Source organism: Rhinopithecus roxellana, chromosome 15 (assembly GCF_007565055.1).
Source record: "Rhinopithecus roxellana isolate Shanxi Qingling chromosome 15, ASM756505v1, whole genome shotgun sequence".
Classification (NCBI taxonomy): domain Eukaryota; kingdom Metazoa; phylum Chordata; class Mammalia; order Primates; family Cercopithecidae; genus Rhinopithecus; species Rhinopithecus roxellana.
In genome coordinates, this window is record NC_044563.1 from 70683783 (window position 1) to 70707922 (window position 24140).

A 24140-nucleotide genomic window follows, 5' to 3' on the forward strand; every position below is an offset into this window, starting at 1 on the left:
AGGATTTAAATCCAAGCTGCCCGACCTTCAAGTTAGCGACGCAAAAGGAAAGGGGCAGGCCAGACCTGGTGGCTCGTGCCTGTAATCCCAGTACTTTGGGAGGCCGAGGCAGGTGGATCACCTGAGGTCAGGAGTTCGAGACCAGCCTAGCCAAACATGGTGAAACCCCGTCTCTACTAAAAATATAAAAATTAGCCAGGCATGATGGCAGGCACCTATAATCCAAGCTGCTCAGGAGGCAGAGGCAGGAGAATCGCTTGAACCCAGGAGGTGGAGGTTGCAGTGAGCCGAGATCATGCCATTGCATTCCAGCCTGGGCAACAAGAGCGAAAATCCATCTCAAAAATAAATAAATAAATAATGGAAAGGGGCAACTGGGGAAGAGTAATTTACTCCAACAACTGCAGGTGGCTCTTATCCACAAGGAGGAATTGAGGTAAGAAGTGATGAAAAGCAAGGCTGAAGAGTCGGCAGTGGCCAAGAAGTTCAGACTATTCCGATGGCAAAGAGGGACTTTCAGAGGATTTGAAACAGAGGAATGCTAGATATTCAGCACGTGGTGGCTAAATTACTGGTTGACTGGATGGGTGAATAATCAGACTTTTATAACAGTCACTCTGGAAAAGCACAAAGGACTAGGGGTTGGAGGGGAGATGCAGTATTATAATCCAAGCAAAAAATGATGATGGCTGAGCCAGGAAACCTGTGGGAATGGAAAGAGACAAATCTGAGTGATACTTCAGAGGGTTAACCAGGCTGGTTGGCAAGGCAGGGTGACGGAGAGTGGAATCCAGAAAGAGCCCCAGATTTCTGACTTGGTCCCCGAATAGTGGGACCGTTCTCCAAAATATGGAATATGGAGAGGGATGGGTATCTGGGAGAGGTGGTGAGTGTGGTGTCACACCTGCGGAATTTTGAAGGCCCCGTGAACAGTTGGGTCATGACTCTGGAGCTCAAGAGAGAGGTCTGGCCCGAGATGCTTCTTGGGAATTTATCAGTGTAAAGATGTGAGTTGAGTTCACAGAAAAGTGAAGGTTTTCCATTTGGTAGTGTGTCAAATGAGATATGGCCAGCAAGAGCTAACTAGGGAAGACCAACATTTAAGGGGTGGGAAGAAAACAAAAAGTAACAACCAGAGAGGAAGGAGAAAAGCCAGGAGGGAATCCCGGAGGCCAATTTAGGATGTATCTATTCCCCACCCAGTGTTATTCTCCTTTTAGTGCTTATCAACACCTAACCTTATATTATGTACGTATTTGTTTATTCATTGATTGTCTCTCCCACTAGAAGGTAAACTCCACTAGGGCAGAAGCTTCTTGTCCCTAGTGCTTAGAAGGGGACTAGCGTATAGTAGGTGCTCAATACGAATTTCTCCAAAGAATGTTCAGGTAGCACTGGGAAGCCGACCCTTTAAAACCAGGTTCTCTCCCGTCTCTACATCCTGCAGTTCTGCGTTGTGGCCATTAGGTGACGCATCTGTGTAAGTGAGGAAACTGGAGGCTGGGGTTACACGAGGCCCAGAACGTGAAAACCGCGCAAAACCACAAAAGGGAGCAAAGAGTTGGGCGGACTACAAACATCATTCGTCCGTTCCCTTAGCAGACATCGCTACAGCACCAACTGCGAGCCAGGCTCATGCTTCCTGGGGCCCTCTGAAATTCAGATTGCGGGGAGGGAAGGGAGGAGAGTGCCTGCCAGGTCTGAATGCCCCCTGGGACGGGCAGAGAGCCTGCTTTGCAGAACTGTAGGGCCAGGACAAAGGCAGGGGTTAACGGAAGGGCTGCTGCAGCTGCAGGGACAGTCTGGGAGCTGCTCTAACTCCAACAGAACATATTATAGGGTCAAAAAAACTCGAGTCTAAATTCCAACTTCGCCACTTACGGCTGTGTGATCTTTGCCAAGTAATTTGCCCTCTCTGAGTCTCAGCTTCTTAACCTGTAAAATGAAGACCCTAATAGTCCCTGACTCAAAAGATATTGAGAATAAAATGAGAGGGTCTTGGCACAGCACTTTTTCACACAACCACAAAGCTAAATATTATTCCTAAAAATTAGACATAATAACCAACATTTGTGTAGCCCTTTACAATGTTCTCTGTGTATCTTTCATATTGTAAGGCAGTCCTCATTATAACGCTGCAAGACAGGTATTTTTATTATCTCGCTTCCCAGATAAGAAGACTAAGGTTGTCAGATTATATAACTTGTCCACAATCATATGGTTCATAAAGAGATGGACTCAAGTCAAGTTCACCTCAGCAAACGTATATGCCACCCTGTGCCCTGTGCAGCAGGCAGGCCCTCTGCTGGGACATGGGGATCCGGATGGAGATCATGGTTCAGGGAAGAGACACACACAGAGAGATTTCCATAGGATGTGGCAGCTAGTGAGTCAGGGGATACCCGGGATGCTGTGGGATCACAGACAGAAGCCCTATATACTTGACCCAACTGGGAGATTCTAGAAAGGCCCCTCAGAGAGGGTGCCCTCTGAACTAAGTCTCTCAAAGGGTGTGTAAGAGTGACCCAGGAGAAGACCAGTGGTCCAGGAGAATGCCAGCATTCCAAGCTAAAGAAATGGCATACACAAAGGAACCTGTTCTGAAACACGATTGTGTAACTCCAAAGCCAGTAAGCAGGGAGCAGTCTACCCCTTTCTCTGGCCTGCCCCGGGGGAGCGAAGGGAGCAGGGAGCCTGTGAAGGGACCAAGGGTCCCCATACGTGCTCTTTGTCCAGCGAGTCTTCCCTTCATAGCACTTGTCAGTTTGTCATGATTTCTACCTAGGAACCCTTAGAGCAGCGCTCCTCCAGCTTGAAAATATATATGAATTGTCTGGGGTCTTTTGAAAGGCAGATTCTGACTTAGGAGGTCTGAGGTGGAGCACAAGAGTCTGCTTTCCTAACAAGCTCCCAGGAGGTGCCAAGGCTGCACACACGTCCGTCTTGGGCACTGGCTTGGAGTGACAAGGGCCTCCCCATCAGCTCTAAGATGGCAGGCCGTGTATGGCTTCACTCAGCTATCATAGCCTCAGCTTGTGAGGTGGAGAAGGCTGGTGAGAGAAAGGTTGGGAGGGAGGCAGGCAGGAGGGCAGGGCACACGGCAGGCTGACTGCAGGGCTGCAGCGGGGAATGTGGGGACAGAGAAGATGCTGACGGTGAGGCAGATGCACCCCGAGGCCTCGGCATCCTCCCTCCACTGTTGTCAGTGCTGGAACTCCTAGCACCGACTCTCCCAGAGCCCCTGGGGCTGCGGCAGAACAAAAGCAAAGAACCCACAAACGTCCTCCTCCCTGCTCAGCCAAGTGTCTCTGATCTGTCACCACACTCAGCCTGCCGCCCTCTCCCATCCTATGTTCGAGACAAATCAGAGGACAGCAGCCACGGAGAAACAGGCTGAGAACCAGCTCCCAGCGCCAAGCCCTCCTCAACCAGGCTTCCCTCTCTCCAGGAGAGGCAGGGAGCACCAACCCTGATGCCACAGCAAGCAGCACAGAGTTCCTACACTGCTATCCCAGCTGGCCTCAGAAGGGTCCCCGCTTTGCCCTCCTCCCTCACACTACTCACCCAGCCCGCTCCCAGCACTACCCAATACACACACACACGCACGTGCACACACATATACGCATATATACACACACACTTACATACACAGGTATACACACATACACACATACACATATATACATGTGTATACACATGTATACACACATGTACATGTATGTACACATATATGCACACATACATATATACACATACATACACACATAGACACATACACACATATTCATGCATATACATACACACATATATACACATGCACATACAATGTGTACACACATATACACACGTACACACATATATACACACACATACACAAGTATACACACGTACACACATAGATACACATGTATACACACATGTACATATACGTACACATATATACACATACATGCATGTACACATACATACATATACACATACATACACACAGACACATACACACATATTCACGCATATACATACACAGACATATATACACATACATGTACACACATATATACACATACACATATATACACACGTACACACATATAGACACACACACATACACACACACAAGATTAAAAACGCTGACCTCAGAAGCCCATGATAACCACCCCCCGGCCCCATCCCCACTCCCCTTCTGAGGGTCTTTTATTTAACAAATAATATTCAACACATATTTCTTTAGCGCCTGCTATGTGACACATCGGTATCACAATGACCAAGACAGATAAGGTCTTTGTTGTCCTTTCTGGAATGGTGACCGAGAATAAATGAACCCAGTGATCCAGAAAGTGCAGGGGTGGGTAGTGGAGAGTCAATGAGGGGCTCTTGAAGCTACACCTTCATTGACAGGAAGAGCCAGCAGAGTGAGGAACAGAAAAAAGCATTCGACAGAGAGGAGCAGGGCAAGCCTGACCCCGAAGGAGCCGGGTTTGCTGAGCAGCAGAGAGCCACTGGGCCCAGGGCCTGCTGAGTAAGTAGTGGCTGGAACAGACTGAGGCCCCAGGGGCAGCGAGGGCTGTAGGTGCCAGTGCTTGTAGGCAATGCCTGCTCTCCTTCAGCAGGAAGCCCCTGGAGGGTTTCGTGTTCGTGATGGACCGCTCTGCCAGCTCTGTGGGGAACTCGCTGCTCATTGAGTTAAATGAGAACCAGTCTTGCTTTCCACAGGGCTGGGCATCTGTGAGGTTCTCCTCCATGCAGTATCGGGGCAGGAGGGTGGCCCTGTTGGTCCTCCAGCCCTCCAGCTGGTCGGTGGATCAACCATCCTCAGAGACCCACCCTCCAGGCTGATGGAGCATTGCGGAATTCCTGGAAGGCCAGCCAGGTCCCAGTTGGGTGACCAAGTGGACACTGGAGGGAATTCCCTCAGTGCTGTCCTTGTCCTGGCACCAAGAGAGTTTTTCCAGCCTGCTCAGACGAGGCTGGCCAGCCTGACAAACTGTCTCTAAAAAACCAGGAGTATAGAGGTTAGAGAGAACCTTAGTGCGTGAAACAGATGAAAGCTTTACCTCTCCAGTTGGAGCCAGGATGTGTGTCCCAAGCCCACCCTCACCTTTCTTTGCTCTCGTCATTGGTAACTTTGGGTCAGCCTCTTGCGGTCTCTGGCCTCAGTTTCCCTCTCCCCATGCCACCTCTCCACCCGAGACCCCATTGTCTTTGGCAGCAGAACTTGGGGAAAGCTCTTGGGGGCTCCCTCCCACACACAGGGAAAGGAACAGGTGCCCCTACTGCCCACCCACACAAGGCAAAGTCTTCAGAGCTGGGCAGGGAAGGGCAGAGCAGGGAGGGAGACCCAAGCTGCCTGCTACAGAATGGCCAACAGGAGAGTAAACTGTAAAGAGCTCAGCATCCCATGATGATGTGTTTCTTTCCTAATCAATGCCCCAGGAGCCAGCTGGGTGCAGGAGTGTCACTCAGCCACCCCCAGCTAAGGCCACGCTATGGCCTCTCAGGCCGGCTTCCAGCTCTGGGGACCCACTCTGCCTGTTCCGCTCTGTCCTCCCCAGGCCTCAGTGCCCCAACAGTTAATGCCATTTTTTCCCTGACTGACAACAAGCACAACACCAAAACAGTCAACTATTTTTATCTCCGGATTAATCACGAAAAGGCTAACGCTTCCACCTTCCTTGTGATTAAAAATTAGAAGCCCAAACTCTATAGTGGTTGAGGATAATAACCAATCCTGCATGGGGGTGATGAATAATGCATCTCCAGGCGGGGGCCACTCTGAAACTTCCTCCCCTGCCCACTGCCCGGCCCAGCCTGGCTGAGTCTGAATGGGGAGGTAATGAGGAGCCCCCTTCCACGCCAGACACAGCTGCCAAGAGCGACTGCTGATTTCTCTTCAGCCTGCTGGCCCCCAAACATCCCCCTCCTCACCAACCCCCACCCCACCCCAGCCCCCACCCCCCATCTGGTGTGCAGTGAGGCGAAGACCAATCAATAATGCATGGCTGCATGAATACCCAGCGTGATAACCACTTATTTGGGAAGATGTAATCAGGGCCCATTCTGAGGGTGGATGTGTGTGCGTGGCTGTGTGTGCGCCTGAGCACTCCCACAACACACCCCACTCCCTCCTCCCCCGTCCGTGCTCCCTCTAATCCAATATTCCAGTAACACAACACTCCAGCCACAAGGTGGAAGGGCCCATCCTCGGGGTCTTGGATTCTCGGGAAGGCCTTGGTGGCTGCACTGTGCTCGGAGCAAGCAGTGGCTCCTGTACCTCAGCTCAGAGCCCAGAAAGCTGTTTCTGCCATGGGACCCCCTGGGGAGCTCCCCAAAGTCCTGATGCCTGGGGTCCCCTCAAGAGACTGGGCCTTGGCTGCTCAGGGCGTGGCCTGCCAGTGAGGTTTTAAAACCTCTGCAGAGGAGTATGTAGTCAAGACTTCAAACCCCTGCTCAAGGCCCAGTAAATGTCAGTGCTGGAGAGCAGTCAGCTCCCAGATCCTCCTTGCTCTCACGTTTGCACCTGAAGCCACCCTGAGAGAAGGGGCTTCCTGCTCCACCCTCTGCTTTCAGGCACTTTCCACAGTCACTGGGAAGGCTGAGGCCCCAAGTATCCAGGCTGTCCCCAGGGCTCCACGTGGCTCTTTTTCCAGGCCATCAGCTAGCTCATGGAGCCTGAGCTCCTCCATCCTGGTCAGGGAGGCTGCCTCGCAGAAAGAATGTTGAAGGCTGGTCACCTCTGAGCCCGGCTCTTCCCACTGGAAGGCCCCTACCCACCGCGTGGAGATGCAATTTCCCTCCTCCACAAGCGGCTGCACCCACCCCTGCTTGGTGAAAAGCCCTAATCCGCCTCCCTTTGGCCCTGTGGCCAGGCCCACCCCAAGGAGGCCCATGGGCACTAATGGAAGGGTGTGGGGCGGGCAGCTGGGGTGTCATCTTCTCCAACCACCCCATTCCCGCCTGCTTCCTCCGGGCCTCCTGGGGAGGCCTGGCTGGAGAGCCCAGGGCCAGGCAGGGTTGCATGAGGCAGACTCTGTTCCTGAGCCAGGGTCTCGGTGGAGTCCAGGGCTTGCTGCCCCTGGGATCAGTGACAGCTTCTTGGAAGCCTTGGGAGGTTGTTGATTCCTCAGGAAACGGCACTGCCGTGCTGCTAGTGCCGGAGCAGGCCTCCAAGACTGGGCAGGGAGGGCAAGGCAGCTGGTCTGAAGGTTTGCTTCTTGGCTTCTTACTCATGGGGGCTTCCTGTCCCTCCTGGAGCTTTCAGAGAAGCCGGAGTGGACCAGGAGAGGTGCTGATGGGGCGATGCCCTGGGAAGGGAAGGGAAGCTCTCATGCAGGCCGAGTCTGGAAGGCTGAGCCAGCGGAGTCAGGACGGCCCGGACCTGTGACTGTCCAGCTCTGAACTTCTCCAGCCCAGAGTCCCGAGCACAGAGCCTGCATGGAGGGGCGGGCTTTCTCTGGCCACCAGGCAGAGAGGACCCTTTGTGCTAGGTCCCCAGACCCCTGTTATCCAACTACCCCTTCTCTGTTTGCTGTGTACACAGACAGCTCACGTCTTGATGTGTCCGGAAGCCCTGGGCCTCTCTCAGCCTCCAGAGCTTGTGGGTCCAGCCCCTCCTGGGGGAAGGGAAACAGGGATTCCTCTGAGGACAGTCACCTCATCTCCTGTCCCTTCTGTGGCTTGTCCAGGGAGCAGCAGAGGCCTGAGACCCTCAACATGTCCCCAAGCACAAGCATGGGAGGAGGCCCTGTGCCCTAAGGCAAGGCACTTCACATCTCTGGGCCCTCCTCCGAGCCACGACCATCCGCTGTCCTTTGGCCCATGGTCCTCATGAGAATCAAAGGGGTGACTCCACTGGGGCCAGCAAATGTCAGTGGAGCTTCCCCCAGGCACAGGGCTCTGTGCTGGGCACTGCAGAGACCGTGCTGTGATGTGGATGCCCCCTGCTCCTGGCACTCAGGATCCCTTGACGGGAGCCGCCCGTCTCTGACCCTGCTACAAAATGCAGTGGGAAGGCCGGGGCAGGAAAGAATCAGGCTGCCTCAGGGGATGACGGGGCTGGAGCCACTCTGGAGGAGTGACAAGCTCAGGAGATGCCAGCACTTGCACAGCCCTCCGAAGCGCTGGCTCCACCCTGAAGGGCTGACCTGTACCTGCCCCCTGCCAGGGAAGGGGCCGGCCTGGTGCTCCCAGGTTCCCTGGGCCTGGCCTCCAGCCCTGGCTCTGCCACCATGTGACCTTGAGCCAACCACTAACCCTGCTGGAACTCGGCTTCCAGATCTGTGTCTTTGGGGTGATAATGTTGACCTCACCAGACTATTGTGAGGACTAACACAGACAGCAGGTGTGACAGTGCTTCATTTAAAGAAAAAAGAAGAGCCGGGCGGCATGGCTCACACCTGTAATCCCAGCACTTTGGGAGGCTGAGACGGGCCGATTACCTGAGGTCAGGCCAGACCAGCCTGGCCAACATGGTGAAACCCCGTCTCTACTAAAATTACAAAATGTAGCCAAGTGTTGGCTGGGCATGGTGGCTCAGGCCTGTAATCCCAGCACTTTGGGAGGCAAGGCAAGCAGATCACGTGAGGTCAGGAGTTCAAGACCAGCCAGACCAACATGTTGAAACCCCATCTCTACTTAAAATACAAAAAAAGTTACCCAGGCGTGCTGCCACGTGCCCGTAGTCCCAGCTACTTGGCAGGCTGAGTCAGGAGAATCACTTGAACCTGGGTTGAACCTAGGAGGCAGAGGTTGCAGGGAGCCGAGATCATGCCACTGCACTCCAGCCTGGGTGACAGAGAGAGACTTCGTCTCAAAAAAAAAAAAAAAGGAAAAAGAAGAAGTTAAAAAGAAAGAAGCCACAGACATCACCTGGGCCACAGAGCTCTGCTTCCGGGCCTGGTAGTGCAGGCTGAGGCTGCTGGCCCTGTGCCCTCTCGACTGGCCCTGAGCATGGATGCGATGACTGACGGGAATAGCCTCCGCTGTAAGCACGCAGTGCACACGTCAGGGATCACTGCGGGTGCTGCTCTCATTGTTACGATACAAGCAGATGATGCGTTTTATCAACATATGATAATTATTGTTTGTCATCGTCTCCACAAAATCCTCCCAGCCCGCCTGCCATCCTGCCAGAGGGGGCAGCCTCAGCCTGACCTTGCTGCTTCTCTCCCTGCAGTGCCGCCTGATGACCCCGTCATCCTGGGGGGCCCTGTGATCAGCCTGCGTGCAGGGGACCCTCTCAACCTCACCTGCCACGCAGACAATGCCAAGCCTGCAGCCTCCATCATCTGGTTGCGAAAGGGAGAGGTCATCAATGGGGCCACCTACTCCAAGGTGAGGCCTGGAGGGGAGGGGGTGGGTGTGGATGGGCTTCAAGGGGAGTGGGTGGGGAGGGGGCTGGGGGACAGAGAGTTGATGGGGAGGAGGCTAGGTAAGGAGGGGGCTAAAAGGAGTGGGGCCTGGATGAGGAGGGGACTAGGAGGGGTGGAGGTTAAATAGAGAGGGAGCTAGGTGGGGAGGGGGGCAACAGGGGAGGGGCTGGGGGATTAGGTAGGGGGGGATGGTGAGGGCTGGGGGGAGGGGCTAGGGAGTTAAGTAGAGCAGGGTGGTGGGGGGCCCCAGCAGGTGGGGAAGGTGAGTAGGGGGGAGAAGCGAGGCGGCCTTGTCGCCAGGCAATCAGGCCTGCTCTCAGCCTCTCCAGACTGTTTGCATATCAGTGAGCATCCCACATTGAGCACCAGTGCTTGGGTCCCCACTCCCTGCCCGCCCTCCAGCCTGCCCATCTCTGAGGGCTCTGCCTGGCTCTCCACTGACCAGCGGAGGCCCTGGGGGCTTTGGAAAGAGCAGAGTGGCCAGCCACTGCCACCCAAGCAGGAAAACCACGGGGTGGCGTACCCTGTGTACCACCACGCCTGGGAAGACCAGCCTCCCAGGCCAGTGCTGGGAAACTAGAGAGGTGAATGCCAAATCCCTGCCCTTAGGGAGGGGCAGTGAGGGTGTGTGCACAGCCCTGAGGCAACACCTGAGCAGGCAGCATCCAGAGAGAACCTGGGGCCCTGCACAGTCACAGCCATCAGTGGACAGAGGCCCATGAACACCCACAGACAAAAACAGGTACGCACACATACCCGTGGAGGTGTGTGCTCCAGCACGCTCATTCCTGGACACAGGCTGCACACACACCGTCTATACGCCTGGCCCTGGTCCATGTCTGCACACACAGGGGCTGGGTCCTTGGGGACCCTTGGGGATCCTCGGGAGCCACCATGGCAGTCACATGGTGACTGGGCGACCCGGGGACTGGCAGCACATTAGTGCTCACCACACTGGAGGGAGGCCTTGGAGGCAGTGGCCCCCAAAGCGAGTGGTCCACCATGATAATTCACTTCCTTCCGGAGCTCAGCTGCAACCCATGAAACTGCCTGAAGCAGGAGGTGCGGGGCTCAGTGCTCATGGTGTGTCCCCAGAGCCAAGCTCGGTGAAGGGAAGCAGGGAAGGGAGGGGCAGAGCGGAGCTGCGGCTAGAACCTGTGGATGATAGAATGTTCACCTGGACAGTACCTTCAAGGCTGCAAAGTCCAGAGGCTCCATTTATATGTGAGTAAAGTGGCGACTAGGGGAGATCCATTTCTGAAAAGGAATGAAGCAAAGAAACAAGAAAGAGGTGAGATCAGAAAGGAATGAGGGGAAGAGAAACCCGAGGGTGCAGACCCCCTGCACCCCTCCGCATCCCGCCCTGCCCTTCAGACGCAGGGCTCCCTCCAGCCTTCCCCCTTGGCCCCCCGGCTCTGTCCCACCTTCCTCCCCTCAGTCATCCTGTAGTGGAGCCGGCAGACCCAGCCTTCCTCCCTGGGATGCCCGCCACACGCGAGCTGGGGGCCCAGGAGGTGCTGGGGCCTTCCACGAGGACAGAGAGGATGCTGATGCTGGGGCACCCGCCTTCCTCTCACCCTCTTTTTGTTTAATGAACACATCTCCCTTTTTCTCTAATTAGGTGGAACAAACAACTTGAACCAGAATTTTTATTTCCCAGAAAAGCACACGCCCGGACCCAGTAAATATGTCATTAATCATCATTCCGCGGCGGAGGAGCATGCTGGGTGCAGGGAGGAGGGAGAGCAGTCAGAGGGCCTAATTAGAGCTGGGGCCCATCACTCCCCTCCCGCTGGCACCCACCTCCCAGAGCCCATCCATTGGAAGCTTTCCTGGCAGAGTCAAGCTTATGTAAATGTCCCTTGTTAGCACAACGGAACAGTAAAGGAGAAGAGAACAATACCGACCCGCTCTTCACCACCTCCCGCCTCTGCTCACCCTACCCAAAGTCTTAGTTTCATCCAGGAAATTGTTCTTATTATCACTTGGCTATTTATAGACTCGGTGAGGTCTGCTGAGGAGCCCAAGCCAGGATGGTAAAGCGGTGCCGGCTGCTGCTCCCTCACCACCCGGGCTTAGGCTTGGGGTTCAACTTCACTCCTCTGCCCGATTTTGCCAGCCCTGGGACAGATCGAAGGCTCTCACCTGGTGTGCCACTGGTCCTGCCCCCGGCTTGCTGCATCTGGCCACATGACTCTCTTCCAGCCCCTCTGCCCAGGGCCGTGGCTGGCACCCTGAGTCGCAGGCCTGCAGCTGTACCGCGTGGCTCTCTAGAATGTCATAGTCTGGCTTTGCCTCCAGCAAGATGTGCTGTTCTAGATAGAGGCTCTGGCCCTGTTCTCCTGAGGCCATGAGGTTTGCCCCACATTGAGAAAAACTGCACTGAATTAAGGACCGAGAATGTGGGGTTCCAGGCACCTACAGGTTTCTCCCTGTGGCCCTAACTGTTCCCACCTGTCCTGCCAAGAGCACGGTACCCACCCTCCAGCACCCCGGGGGTTGCGGCAGAGGCTGTGGCTCAGGGTTCACCCATTCTTAAATGCAAATCCTAGCTCCACCCAGCAAGTTCCTGGCTCGCCTGGAACTCAGGTTTCTCTTTGGCTAATCAAAGATAATGCTGCTCTCTTCCCGGGCCCTCATAAGAATTAGAGACACTGCCATTGTCACTTTATGGGAGGTTTTGAGGGAGGAGTGGTCTGTTCATCTACTCCCTGGCTCCAGTCAGGGGGAAACAGGACCGCACCCGTAGTGAAGTCCCTCCCTAGTACCTTCTAGCACCAGAAGCCTTTGCATACTGACCAGACTCCAATCCCAATCTGGAAGTGCACCCCCCCACACTCAGCACACCCTCCCCGGGGTGCACCTGATTTAGTGGGCCCCAAAGTGATGGGGAAGTAGCTGCAAAGAGGAACAGGAGAGGGAAGGAGGTAGCAGCCACAATGGGGAAGTAGCTTTGGAATGACATTGTGGCCCAGTAGAGTAAAGCAATGACCTGGGAAGATGGGAGACCAGCAGTTAAGATGGGTTTGCTTCCTAGGCCTGCCATTACAAAGCACCGCAATTCGGTGCTTAACACAACAGAAATCAATTATCTCACAGTTGTAGAAGCCAACAAGTCTGGAATCACGGTGTCAGCAGGGCTATGCCCCTCCAAAGGCTCCAGGGGAAAATCCGTCCTTGCCTCTTCCAGCTCCTGGTGGCTCCTGGCATTGCTTGGCTTGTGGCAGCATCCCTCCAATCTCTGCCTCCAACTTCACCTGCCCTTCTCTGTGTCTCTCTGTCTTCTCCTCATCCCCCTCTTCTCCTCCTCCTCTTCTCTTTCTCCTTCTCTTTCTCTTTCTCCTTCTCCTTTTTCTTCTTCTGAGGCAGGGTCTCACTCTGTGGCCCTGGCTGGAGTACAGTGGCACAACCTCGGCTCACTGCAGCCTCAACCTGCAGGGATCAAGTGATCCTCTCACCTTAGCCTCCCAAGTAGCTGGGACTACAGGCACGAGCCACCATGCCTGGCTAATTTTTTTAAAATTTTTTTGTTTATTTTTTCTTTTCTTTTCTTTTTTCTTTTTGTAGAGACACGGTCTTCCTATGTTGCCCAGGCTGGTCTCCAAGTCCTAGGCTCAAGCAATCCTCCCACCTCGGCCTCCCAAAGTGCTGGGATTACAGGCATGAGCCTCCACGCCCCGCAGACTGTCTTCTCTTCTTCCAAGGACACCAGTCATTGGGTTTAAGGCTCACTCTGAATCCAGTATGACCTCATCTCAAGAGCCTTAACTAATTACTAATTGCTTGACTAAACTGCAAGGACCCTATTCCCAAATAAGGTCATATTCTGAGATTCCAGGTAGAGAATAATTTGGAGATGATACCATTCAACCTCCTGTAAGAGCCTAGTACTTATTTCAAGACCAACTCGAAGTGTAAGTTTGGTCAAGCTCCACAGCCTCTGTCTAGCCCACTTATTTTCTCCCCTATCCAATGGGAGATAATGGTGTCTGTCCCACCTGTGGTTTGATTGAGGCTCTGATGAGATCAGGGAGTGAAACGCTTTGGAAGGTTGAAAGGATTTATATAGGCAAATAATCAAAAAGTCGATGTGCACTGATTCTGCCCATGTCCCCACCCACTCTGACTCCCATTTCCCAAACTGTGCCCCCTCTGCAAACTGTCCCTGCTCAGGAGCCACAGTCCCTGCTGGTTGCAAACCATCTCCTTGTGTCCTACAGAGCCTGAGACTCACTCAGGCACCAGAGGCAAAACAAATACGAGTTCATTTCAACATGGGACCCCCCTGAAGCCTGGTTTCCATGAAGCCTATCCTGGTTTATTTAGTGCTTTTAGCATGTGAATCCAGGCTAATTTTCACATGATGGAAAACTACCTAGTTCCTTTTTCCTTCCGCAGCCCAGCACTTACCCAGGCCAGGGAGCCAAGGGTAACCCCCGAGCTCTACGTAGACATTGGCAGCCCAGGTCTCCTGAGCTGAACCCCTCCATCCTCAGCTCCCCCTTCTGTCTAAGCTAGTGCTTGTTCACCCCCAACCCAGGCTGGCCACCCCAGCCAAATGACATGGAGCTTTCTCTCCCCTCTCCCCTCTCCCCTTCTCCCAAGACTCTGCTTCGGGATGGCAAGCGGGAGAGCATCGTCAGCACCCTCTTCATTTCCCCTGGTGACGTGGAAAATGGCCAGAGCATCGTGTGCCGTGCCACCAACAAAGCCATCCCCGGAGGAAAGGAGACGTCAGTCACCATTGACATCCAGCGTGAGTACCCACCCCCTCCCCCAACCCAGCCCTGCCAGGCCCAGGGTGAAACACCCAGCAACCCTGCTTATAGCCTGGCCCATCTGATGGCAGGCAATGGGTCAGGCAGCTCTGTGGATTGGCCAGCTCGTAGGTATGGACAGGAAGGATCATCTTGTCTTCCTTACTGTCATGAGATGCAACCTCGCAGATGAGGGTCTTTTGCAAAGAACATCTTCAGGCCACATTTCAACACCTGTACAAGGTGGGACTTTCACACCAATAAATAAGGTCAGCTGCTGCCCCTGCTGGCCTAGCCAGTGGCCCCTCTGTTGGAGGGGAAGTCTGAGTGGAGATGCTGATATTTGAAGGGTCCTCAGGCTCCAGAATTGGCAAGCGGCGCTGTGCTCTGGAGAGGGTGCACCGGCCACTCTCATGGAAGGGTCGATCGAGGGGATATGAGGAAGGAAATCTACATGTATTACTTCATTTAATCTTTTTTTTTTTATTCTTTTGAGACAGAGTCTCTCTCTGTTGCCCAGGCTGGAGTGTAGTGGAGCAATCTCAGCTCACTGCAACCTCCGCTGCTGAGGTTCAAGCAATTCTCCTGCCTCAGCCTCCTGAATAGCTGGGATTACAGGCATCCATCACTACACCCAGCTAGTTTTTGTATCTTTAGTAGAGATAGGGTTTCACCCTGTTAAGCTGGTCTCAAACTCCTTACCTCAAGTGATCCTCCCGCCTTGGACTCCCAAAGTGCTGGGAATACAGGGGTAAGCCACCACGCCTGGCCTTATTTAATCTTTTCAACAGCTGTTTGGAGAAGGTGTGACTGTGGTCCCTACTGTGGGAAACTGAGGCACCAAAAGGGTGATTAACTTGCCCAAGGCCACTTAGGTTTCAAATGCAGGCAGCATAGCTTTCCAGAGCCTACCCTGGTAACGTCCTCTCCACACTCCTGCACAGCCAGCCCTCAGTGGACCGTGTTAGGATTGATATTGACAATTATGATGCTTTAGGGTTCCACCAGCATCGCATCCCAAAACCACCCAACAGAGATCCCTGAAGGTCTCCTAAAAGTCTCCCTAAGGTGCCCATCAGCCCCAGAACCAAGAAGAGCTCAGCAAGGTGTTCCAGTGGCCTTCCTCTCAGGACTGGATTAGTTCAGTTTAAAGGGTTGGGACTCAAAAGTGGACTTCTCTCCTTTGAGATTCCCTCCCTGCCGCCAAGCATCATGCCACCACAAGCTGGTGGCTGCTTCTGTCTTGGGCTCTGAATTACAAGGCTGGAGCTTCAGGCTGGCATTCGTGTCCTCCTTGGTCTTTTATTCGTTTTAAAGCAAGTGCATTTAAAAACACTTCCTAACAGCCCTGATTCATCTAAGCCTTCAGGATTCTGGGCTCTGAGTGGCTCTCCAAGGACCTAGAGTCCAGAGATGGGGTTTAGGTCTTAGGGTTCTGAGAGCTCGTCTTGGCAGCTAGAGAGCAGAAGTTCCCAGCCAGTGTCTAGAATCCCGACAGACACCATTTAGATTCCAGAGGGCAGAAGAAATGGTTGAAAACCTCAGGTGGGCTCAAGACACCCACACACAAAGACTAAGTTCTTGAGGCAGGAGGGCACTTTATCTTCACTGTCTTGCCACCAGCTATTAACAAATATCTCTGTCCCCCCCACAACCTCTGACACACCCCTGTACCAAGGAGCCTTCTTGCAGTCCTCATTCACAAGGATCCAGGGCAGCGGAGCTCTGGCCAAGCCTAGAGCTATGGTGATGGAAGGAGGCCCCAGGGCACAAAATGCAAGGAAGGCTGGCCCTGAAAATTAAGGAGGCAAGGCCTCCTTAATCTCTGACCCTCGGCTCTTCCCTCCACTGGCCCTGGCCCTGACCTGGGTCCCGGGTCTGAGCACCACCTCCCCCTGTGTGGTGAGCAGTTGGCACGGAGCAGTAAGCCCCACTGCTGGAAGAGGTGAGATGCTGCGAGGCCAGGCAGTCCGGCGTCCAGGACGGCTCCACCACCCACAGGCGGGCTGGGCCCACACCTGTCACATCACCCCTGGGGACTCTGGTTCCTTGTCTGATTTGGCCAAATGACATCCAAGGCCCCTTCTTGCCCTAGGACTGGCCACGGATCAGAGCTGTCTGTCCAGATGCAAAAATCCAAATCAGGAAGGTCAGAGGGCGGGAGACACAGAGCATCCAGGCTTCCTACTTCCAGGCTGCCATTCGATTCACCGCCACCACCACCCCGCTCCCTTCTTCCCCAGCCCATCCCCAACCTGGTCAGGAGGCCTGTACAAAATGTTACAGACTCCTGTACAAAAGCGACAATCTAGCTGGCCGCCTGCGACAGCAGCGTAGGTCCTGGCAGGGAGAGGTGGGAAAAGTGGTGTTTCCTGCTCCAGGCCACCATCCATTTACCCCAGGAGAACCTCTCCAGGCAACGGGAAACCTGCCCTCCTAACCACAGCCCACCCGGCCTTCTGCACTCATGCCCATGGAGGATCGTTCACCAGGGTGCAGGTGACAGTCTGCATCCGGGAGGACACTGGGTCTTGCCAGGCCTCTGGGCCCTTTCTGGCTTCCTTTCCAAGGATATCTCAGCCACCTTTGGAGGCATCGGAATGAGGTTAGAGTGACACTTGGAGCCCAGCAGCCCAGTTTCCCAGACCACCCTCATCCAAGGCAGTACTGGGTAGTGGTGAAGGCCACAGCATTCTTCCTGCTTTGAAATCTCTGCCACTTACTGAGAGGCACTGACCCAGTTAGTTAACCTCCTTGTGCCCCGGTTTCCTCCTCCGTACATGGAAGTAATCATGCTTACCTCCTAAGGTTGCAGCGAGGATTAAATGAAATCCTTCCTGTCAAGCCCCTAGCGCAGTGTCTGACACATTGTGAATGCCCCACACCTATCAGCTGCTGTCAGGACGCAGAGCCAGAGGTGAGTGGCGCCCCTCATCAGGTGTCCCCACAGCCCTAACAGGCAAGGGATCTTCATCCATTTGTCCCCGCACTCACTGCCCCTAGCCTGAAGGTGCTTATATGTGCTTGCCAAGCAAAACACACATTGTCCACCCGCTCCCTCCCTCCTTCCCCCTCCTCCTGCTCCAGCTCCTCCTCCATTTATTCATTTGTTCATTCGGTCAACATCCAACTGTTTACTAAGGACACCATGGGCTGCATCAGAGCTGCCTTTGCGAACCTGCTTATTTTCTCAGTCAACCAAGAAGCATCCAAACTCAGCAAAAGCACATTTGTTGTTTGTTTCTCTTGGTCTTCATATGTTACCCAACGGAAGACAAAGCCCTCAGATTGAGTAATGGGAGAGAAAGCTTAACACCCCCAAAGCCTCACCACATCTGGACTCTGTGTCCAGCTGCCAAGTTTCAAATGAATGTGCTATAAAATCACTGAGTCATGAAGATTCTCTCTTTTCCCACCCTCTCCTCCATGTAATACTTCCTCTGAAAACACACACACACGCACACACACGGGTGGATAGAAACACTAACAGACTCCCAGCTGTAACATCTGTTCAATGTGATCTCAGTTCCACCAGCTACATCAAAGCTGCCCTCTTGCAAGTTATGCTGCCGACATCACAAGTGGGATTAAAATCATGTTTAATAGTTGGATATGACATAAACTATTTATACCTCTGGAGCTTGGCAGACTCCTGAAAATTTATATTTTGTACACCAGCAAAAGTGGAGAGAGAAGCTTGGGCACCTCTGGTCTTGGGGTGGAGGTGCAGATAAGGCCAGTGAGTGTGGAAGCCTTGTGAGTCGCTTCAGGGCAGGTGATCACCAAAGACGATGCTAAGAGGAAGGGAAAGTGCAGGAGAGAGGCCTCACGGTGAGCTGATCATGGCAGGGGTGTGAAGAGGCATCGGGCAGCAGGAAGGTCCTACAGCAGCTGTGTGCCCCACCTCCCTGCCCCACCTCCCTGCCTCTCAGACCTCATCACTTTAGAAAGGACTCCCAGGTGAGGGAAGGGCCTCCTGGCACAGCCCCCCCCAAGTTCTCTGATGGGTCCTTCGAGTCTATGGGACTGGCACTCACCTCCTCAAACCAGACTTGGGGTAGGTACTCACCTCCCAGCGTTGGCCTTCATAATGCGAGGGCATGGGCCGGCCATGCGTTTGGATCCAGGTGGCAATTCCCAAGTTCCTCTGCCTCACCGCTGCTTCTCCAGCCCATGGTAAATTGCAGGCTCCTCCCTGGGTGTCCATGTTCTCTACGTAGGGTCCCACGGACGCCCAGCTCAGCCAGTCAGCCTTGCACGGAAAGAGGGCTGGGGCTCCTGATTCAGCCTTGCCCTGGAAGCTAGGGTGCGGCTTCGAGGAGAGGCCAGGGGGTTCTGGGGGTAGGAGGAGAGTTCTTGTGGCTACTCCTTGTCACCCCATCTTTGTGACCACTTGAATTATGCCTTAAAACTAGGACTGAGATCACAGAAATACCCTCACTTCCCTTGTAATTCCCCATGAAAGGCAGGCAGGCCGGCCGCACCAGGAGCGGATATGTCCTGAATTTGTGGTCCCCCGTCCGGAACTGGGGAAAATGTGGGAGAACAGGCTCCCCAGCACAGTCGGCCACCTGCTACTCAGAAAACAGAGCTCTCTTCCCAGTGCCGGCAGATACCAGGGGAGGCAGGTTCCTCTTGGGCACCAGCAGGCAGAGGGCGGCTGAGCAGTTACGTGATTCCAACTCCAGGGTAAGGCCGGCTCAGTCTGCAGCTGAGAGGCTGAGTGTATGACTCTCTGAGGCTCTCAGGACCCCACTATAGTCCCAACCAGAGCCCAGACCAACTGGGCCAGCTGGTCCCTTTGTGGTGCCCCCACGGGGACCCAGAGAGACCAGCATTTTTCCTCATTACCTCTGAGAAACTGGCTTCTTTACTTCTTTTTCTGGAAATGGGCTGGACCCCTAGAAGTCCTCGTGACTTTCCTGCAATTTACTCTGCTTGTTGGTGGGAACTGACCCAGAAGATGCGGCCCAGGGCCCAGCTTGTCCATGGGGACCACGTCCTGGGCTGCCCACTCAACTCAGCCAGACCTCTGGGCCATGACAGGGAAGAAGGATGGGAACTGGCTCATCATCCCCCCTCCCTCGGTGTGTGGATGCCCCGGAGGTGCCCAGGCCTGGGGGCCGCCGGGAGCCCAGCAGCGGGGCTGACACCAGCCTCTGGAGAGGGTCCAGAGCCAGCTGCCCCTGAGCTGGGCAAGGCCAGGCTGACGGAAACCATTCCCACCTCTCTGCCTCTCTAGTGCAGCCCTCTCGAGCTGTTTCCATCTTCCTATCCTGCAGTGTCTGCTCCTCCTTTTCCTCGTAGTTTGACTTGGTCTTTCTCTCTAACGCCATCATTGTCGGGCCCTGTGTGCTGGGTCTCTGTGGCCTTTTCTGCTTTTGGTCTGAAATCCTTGTCTGATTCACAGTCTGCAAACAGGTCAGTCTCTCCGTCTCTCCATCAGTCTGCCCTCTGCTTCTCTAGATTTCTGTCTCTTTTTCTCACCCTTTCTCTGCACTTCTCAATTTCTATGTGTGTGTCTTTCTGTCTCTCAGCCTATGTCTCTCTCTGTCCCTGTCACTTCCTCATCTTTGTCTCTCTTTCTCTGTCTCTCTACACACACACACATACACACACACATACACGCATGCATACACACATGCACACATGCATACACACATATACACACACATGCACACACATACACATACACACACACACATAATCTCTCTTCCTCTGTGGTCTCCATGTCTCTCCTCTGTGTACATGTCTCACTGTCAGCCTCCGGTCCCTTCTGTACAGATCTCTCTGTGTGTCTCTGTGTCTCTGGTTCCTGTCTCCCTGACTTTTTCTCTCTCTGACTTTCTGTCTCCTCCCCCTCCCACCATTTAGCACTTCAGAGCCTGGCTTCTTATCATGTCAAATGAGAAAGCAAGCCCCACCCTGGGGAGCTGAGGCCGTGGGCCACCAGCCAGGACTGAGTGGAGATGATTAGGCTGATGAAAGGGTGTAAATGCCGCTTTCAAGTTAACAAATGCCCCAGAACCTTTACAGAAAAGAGATAATAAACAGACATTTCAAAGACAGTCTGCACTGAAGTGAGGCTGAGTGTCCACCCGCCCCTCTCTGCTCTGCACCCCTCTTCTCACTTCTCCTTCCTGGAGTATTTTGTTCTGCCCGAAAGCTGGAGGATGGGAAACCCCTGGACCCAAGGCTGAAGCTTCCTGGCTTGGGGTTCGTGTCAACACCAGGCCCCAAGTCCACGGGGGAGCCCTGATCCCACTTCCAGGACTATCTGAAGCAGGCACATTCCATGGAGCCCCCAACTTCCTGGAGACCACCAGGGTGGTGGCTGCTCTGAGGGTTCCTGGGTGGTGGAGTCTCTGGCTCTACCCTCCAAGTCACCCAGGATCTCCCTGCCCCCATTCTTTCTCGGGTCTACAAGTGACTGCCCTCTCCCTGCAGATCCCCCACTGGTCAACCTCTCGGTGGAGCCACAGCCAGTGCTGGAGGACAACGTCGTGACTTTCCACTGCTCTGCAAAGGCCAACCCAGCTGTCACCCAGTACAGGTGAGAGTCACTGCTGAGGAGGCCTGGCCTGGCCACTGGCCCCCACCCTCATGCCTCTCAGGTAGGATGTCACTTAGGGTCCTTAGCATGGCCACAGCGTGTGCCTGGTCCACATCGCGTGTCCAGTAGCCTTCTTCCCTTTCCCTTGCACCCGGCTGCCTGGTGGCCGGGTGGACCCTTCCTCTTCTCTGTGCATGCACGTGCCCTCTTCCACTGGAGGAAGCAGGACTCACGCCTTCTGCTTGAATAGCCTGTTTATCCCACACTCCGAACGTGGGAAAGACTCAGGGAAAAAAAAAAAGAACAATCAGGAGAAGCAGCAAGATCAGAACCTCCGTTCTAGTCTTGTGCCCATCAGACTGGTTCACCTGGGTGGGTCAGGATGTCTGGGCTCCAGCCCGGTCCAGTGAGCATCCGGGATCACACATGCTCATGGCCCCTGTGTGTCTCTTGCTCACAACATGGATAAAAGCATCACTGTTTGGTTTTTTTGTTGTGTGTGTTTTTGTTTTTGTTTTTGTTTTTGTTTTTGTTTTTGTTTTGAGACGGAGTCTCACTCTGTCACCCAGGCTGGAGCACAGTGGCACAATCTCGGCTCACTGCAAGCTCTGCCTCCTGGGTTCACGCCATTCTCCTGCCTCAGCCTCCCGAGTAGCTGAGACTACAGGCGCCCACCACTACGCCCGGCTCATTTTTTTTTTTTTTTTTTTTTTTGTATTTTTAGTAGAGACGGGGTTTCACCATGTTAGCCAGGATGGTCTCGATCTCCTGATCTCGATCTCGATCTCGTGATCCCCCCGCCTCGGCCTCCCAAACTGCTGGGATTACAGGCATGAGCCACGGCGCCCAGCCAAAGCATCCCTGTTTTTTTTTTTTTAACTTGTTTCTGCCTTGTGACAGAGCTTCATGAAGGCAGGAACTGCAATTCAGTCACTGATGGCTCTCAGCATGCGGCACAGCACGTGGCATAAACCAGATACTCCTTAAATGTGTCTGACTGATCCAGTAAACACACAGGCTGCTCCTCTGGGCGCCCTTCTGCCTGGGCTCTGCACAAGACTCTAGGAGACTAAGCGACCTTGGAGGCACTCAAGGGCAGACTCGCCTCCTTTTGGGTGCCATGTGGAACATGCCATGGCCCTGACTCAGCCTGGTCTCTTTCCACCAGACCAGGCTTGGGGGTAGAGCCCAGGCGTCACCTCTGCCATTGATCTGGGTCATTAAGATGCAGCATCGGCAAAGGCCAGTGATACTAATGGTCTCAGCCTAGGAAATAAGCCGGCCTGGGGGAGTGAAGAACAGGGAAGACAAGAGGCAGTGTGGCCCCAGTGGGCAGAATGGAAGGAAATGGACCACAGGGACAGCCAGGGATTCAGGTTGGACAGGAGGAGGTGCTCCCTGCAGAGTGCATAATTAAGCAGCACTGGAGTCAGAAACCCAGGCAGAGGCAGAGCACAGAGTCCCTATCCCCAAGGATATTTTAAAATAGGATGAAACCCATCTGTCCTGTCCAATTTAACCATTCGCTTGACTGGAGTCAGAAGAAAGATCAGATGACCTCCAGGGTCCCTTCTGAGCCAAGGACTCCAGGCTCCCTGGAATCATGTGGATCCAGCCAGGTCCAGGGGGCAAGTCTGGTTTGGCTGTGGTCTGGCATCTATTCAGAAGCCACTGAAGACACAGGAGAGGAGCCTGATGAGACTTCCTGGCCCTGGGCATCCACGCTGCACCTGCCAGGCCTGGGTTCCTCTGTACAAGTTCAGCTTCTCTCCTCTGTCTGCTCCCAGGTCTCTGCTTCTGGTCCCTAAACACTGGGTACAACATGCCCAGAAAATACCTGTCGTGCTAGTTTCCCAGGGCAGCCCTTCACACTCACAGACCACCCTGCAAGCACCCCTATTCACCCTCACAGCTGCCCTTAGAATGCCTGTTGGGTGCCCCAGAGACCAGGACACACAACTTTCAACTTTCATTTCCCCTCACTGCCAGGCTCCGGTCACCTGGGGACCCAGTGATGGGTGGGCTGGGCAGACAGCAGGGCTGCACGCCCTGGGACCTGACCCCTCCACCCCCAGGCCACTATACACCTGCCTACTGACCCAGACAGGTTGAGCAAACACCCAGGAAACCAAGTGCTGGGCCTGATTCCCAGAGTCACCAACCTCAAAAAAGCAGAACATCAATAATAGGAAGGAGAAGAAAGTGGGAGGAGAGGAGAGGTCACTGCAAAGCACGTGTGAGAAAATGTTAACAACTGGTGAATCTGGGCGATGGGAGGGTGGCAGCTAATGGGACTATTCTTGCAACTTTTCTGTAATTCCGAAGTTTGTTTTTTGCAAGCTGAAAAGTTAATGAATAAGCAGAGAACATGCAGGCTTCCCTGGGCTACAGGTGGCCTGTGGGTCCTCCCTTTCATACTCCCCTGGGGCTCACAATATCACAGCCAGCCCCTCCAATACCGCAGGAGCTGAGAGGCTGGGAGGGCAGGGTGTCCTGCAGAGAGTCACTAGTTCTTACTGGTCACCTTCCCTCATGGCCTTCTGATTAGTGAAGGGTCCTGAAAACACCTCACTGAGGGGTCATCTCCCTCCAGGACTCCAGAGGCTTTCAGGGAGCACTTCCGGCCCCCAGGTTAATGCCAGAGAGCTGGAGTGGCCTGGGAAGGGAGGAGGTGGAGGGGCCACAGAGAAGGGAGGTGGTGGGCGCCTGCACCCACCCACACTCGCTCAGCCCCTTCACTGCAGCAAGGTCTCACCAAGCAGCCAGGTGTTCAGATACAATGTTGGGATCCAAGAAGAAAGTCATAAGCAAATCTCTTCACATAAGTACATTGATTTTTCCCAACTAACTGACAAGATTACAGGAATCTTTGTTTCTTTACTTTCATTCATCTTGATAACTTCCTCCCTGCTCTCACTAAGAGGCTGTCATCTCTGAAACTAGAGAGAACGCCCTCCTCCATCCCAGTGTCTGGGAAGGAGGCCTGAGTGGCATGAGGGTGTCACTGCAGATGCTCCTAGGGACCAGGAGCCCAAAGTGCTTTGGGGCCCTTTCCTCTGAGAGTCTCTCAGTGTTCCCCAGCAGATAGCAGGATGTGGCCCCCCCACCAGAGATAAAACCTTGGGCTATTTGAGGACAACCTGGCTGCTGTGACACGCCGGGTCCCCTGATTCTGTGATATAAATAATCATCTTACATTTGTTCAGACCAAATTAGACATTGATTGGGAGAGGCTTAAGCTGACTCCACTTTCAGAGGGGCTGGGAGAGGTGGGGAAGCAACAGTGAGTCGGGGGAGGTGGGTTGGGAAAGGAGAGGAGACGAAGAGAAAGGACAGGGAAGAAGAAACTGCACCAAAATCAGAAGAGGCACGAAGAGGGTGGGGCGGGACTCACTCTTTAGCTCTTGGCCTGGATCCTTGGCCAACTGCGTGGATGCAGTTGTTTGAGTGTCTGTGTTTTTG

The 24140-nt window shown here is 54.0% G+C and overlaps 1 protein-coding gene across 2 annotated transcripts in view; it reads left to right on the top strand.

Moving 5' to 3' along the window:
- The window catches only part of KIRREL3 (kirre like nephrin family adhesion molecule 3), a 566546-nt gene that overhangs the window by 512416 nt on the left and 29990 nt on the right, over window positions 1-24140 (top strand). For both annotated transcript variants that reach the window (XM_010353021.2, XM_010353020.2), the window contains exons 5-7: window positions 9173-9330; window positions 13974-14124; window positions 20573-20678. In XM_010353021.2, coding sequence (XP_010351323.1) covers window positions 9173-9330; window positions 13974-14124; window positions 20573-20678 — 415 coding nt within the window. The remainder of the gene's footprint in view (window positions 1-9172; window positions 9331-13973; window positions 14125-20572; window positions 20679-24140) is intronic.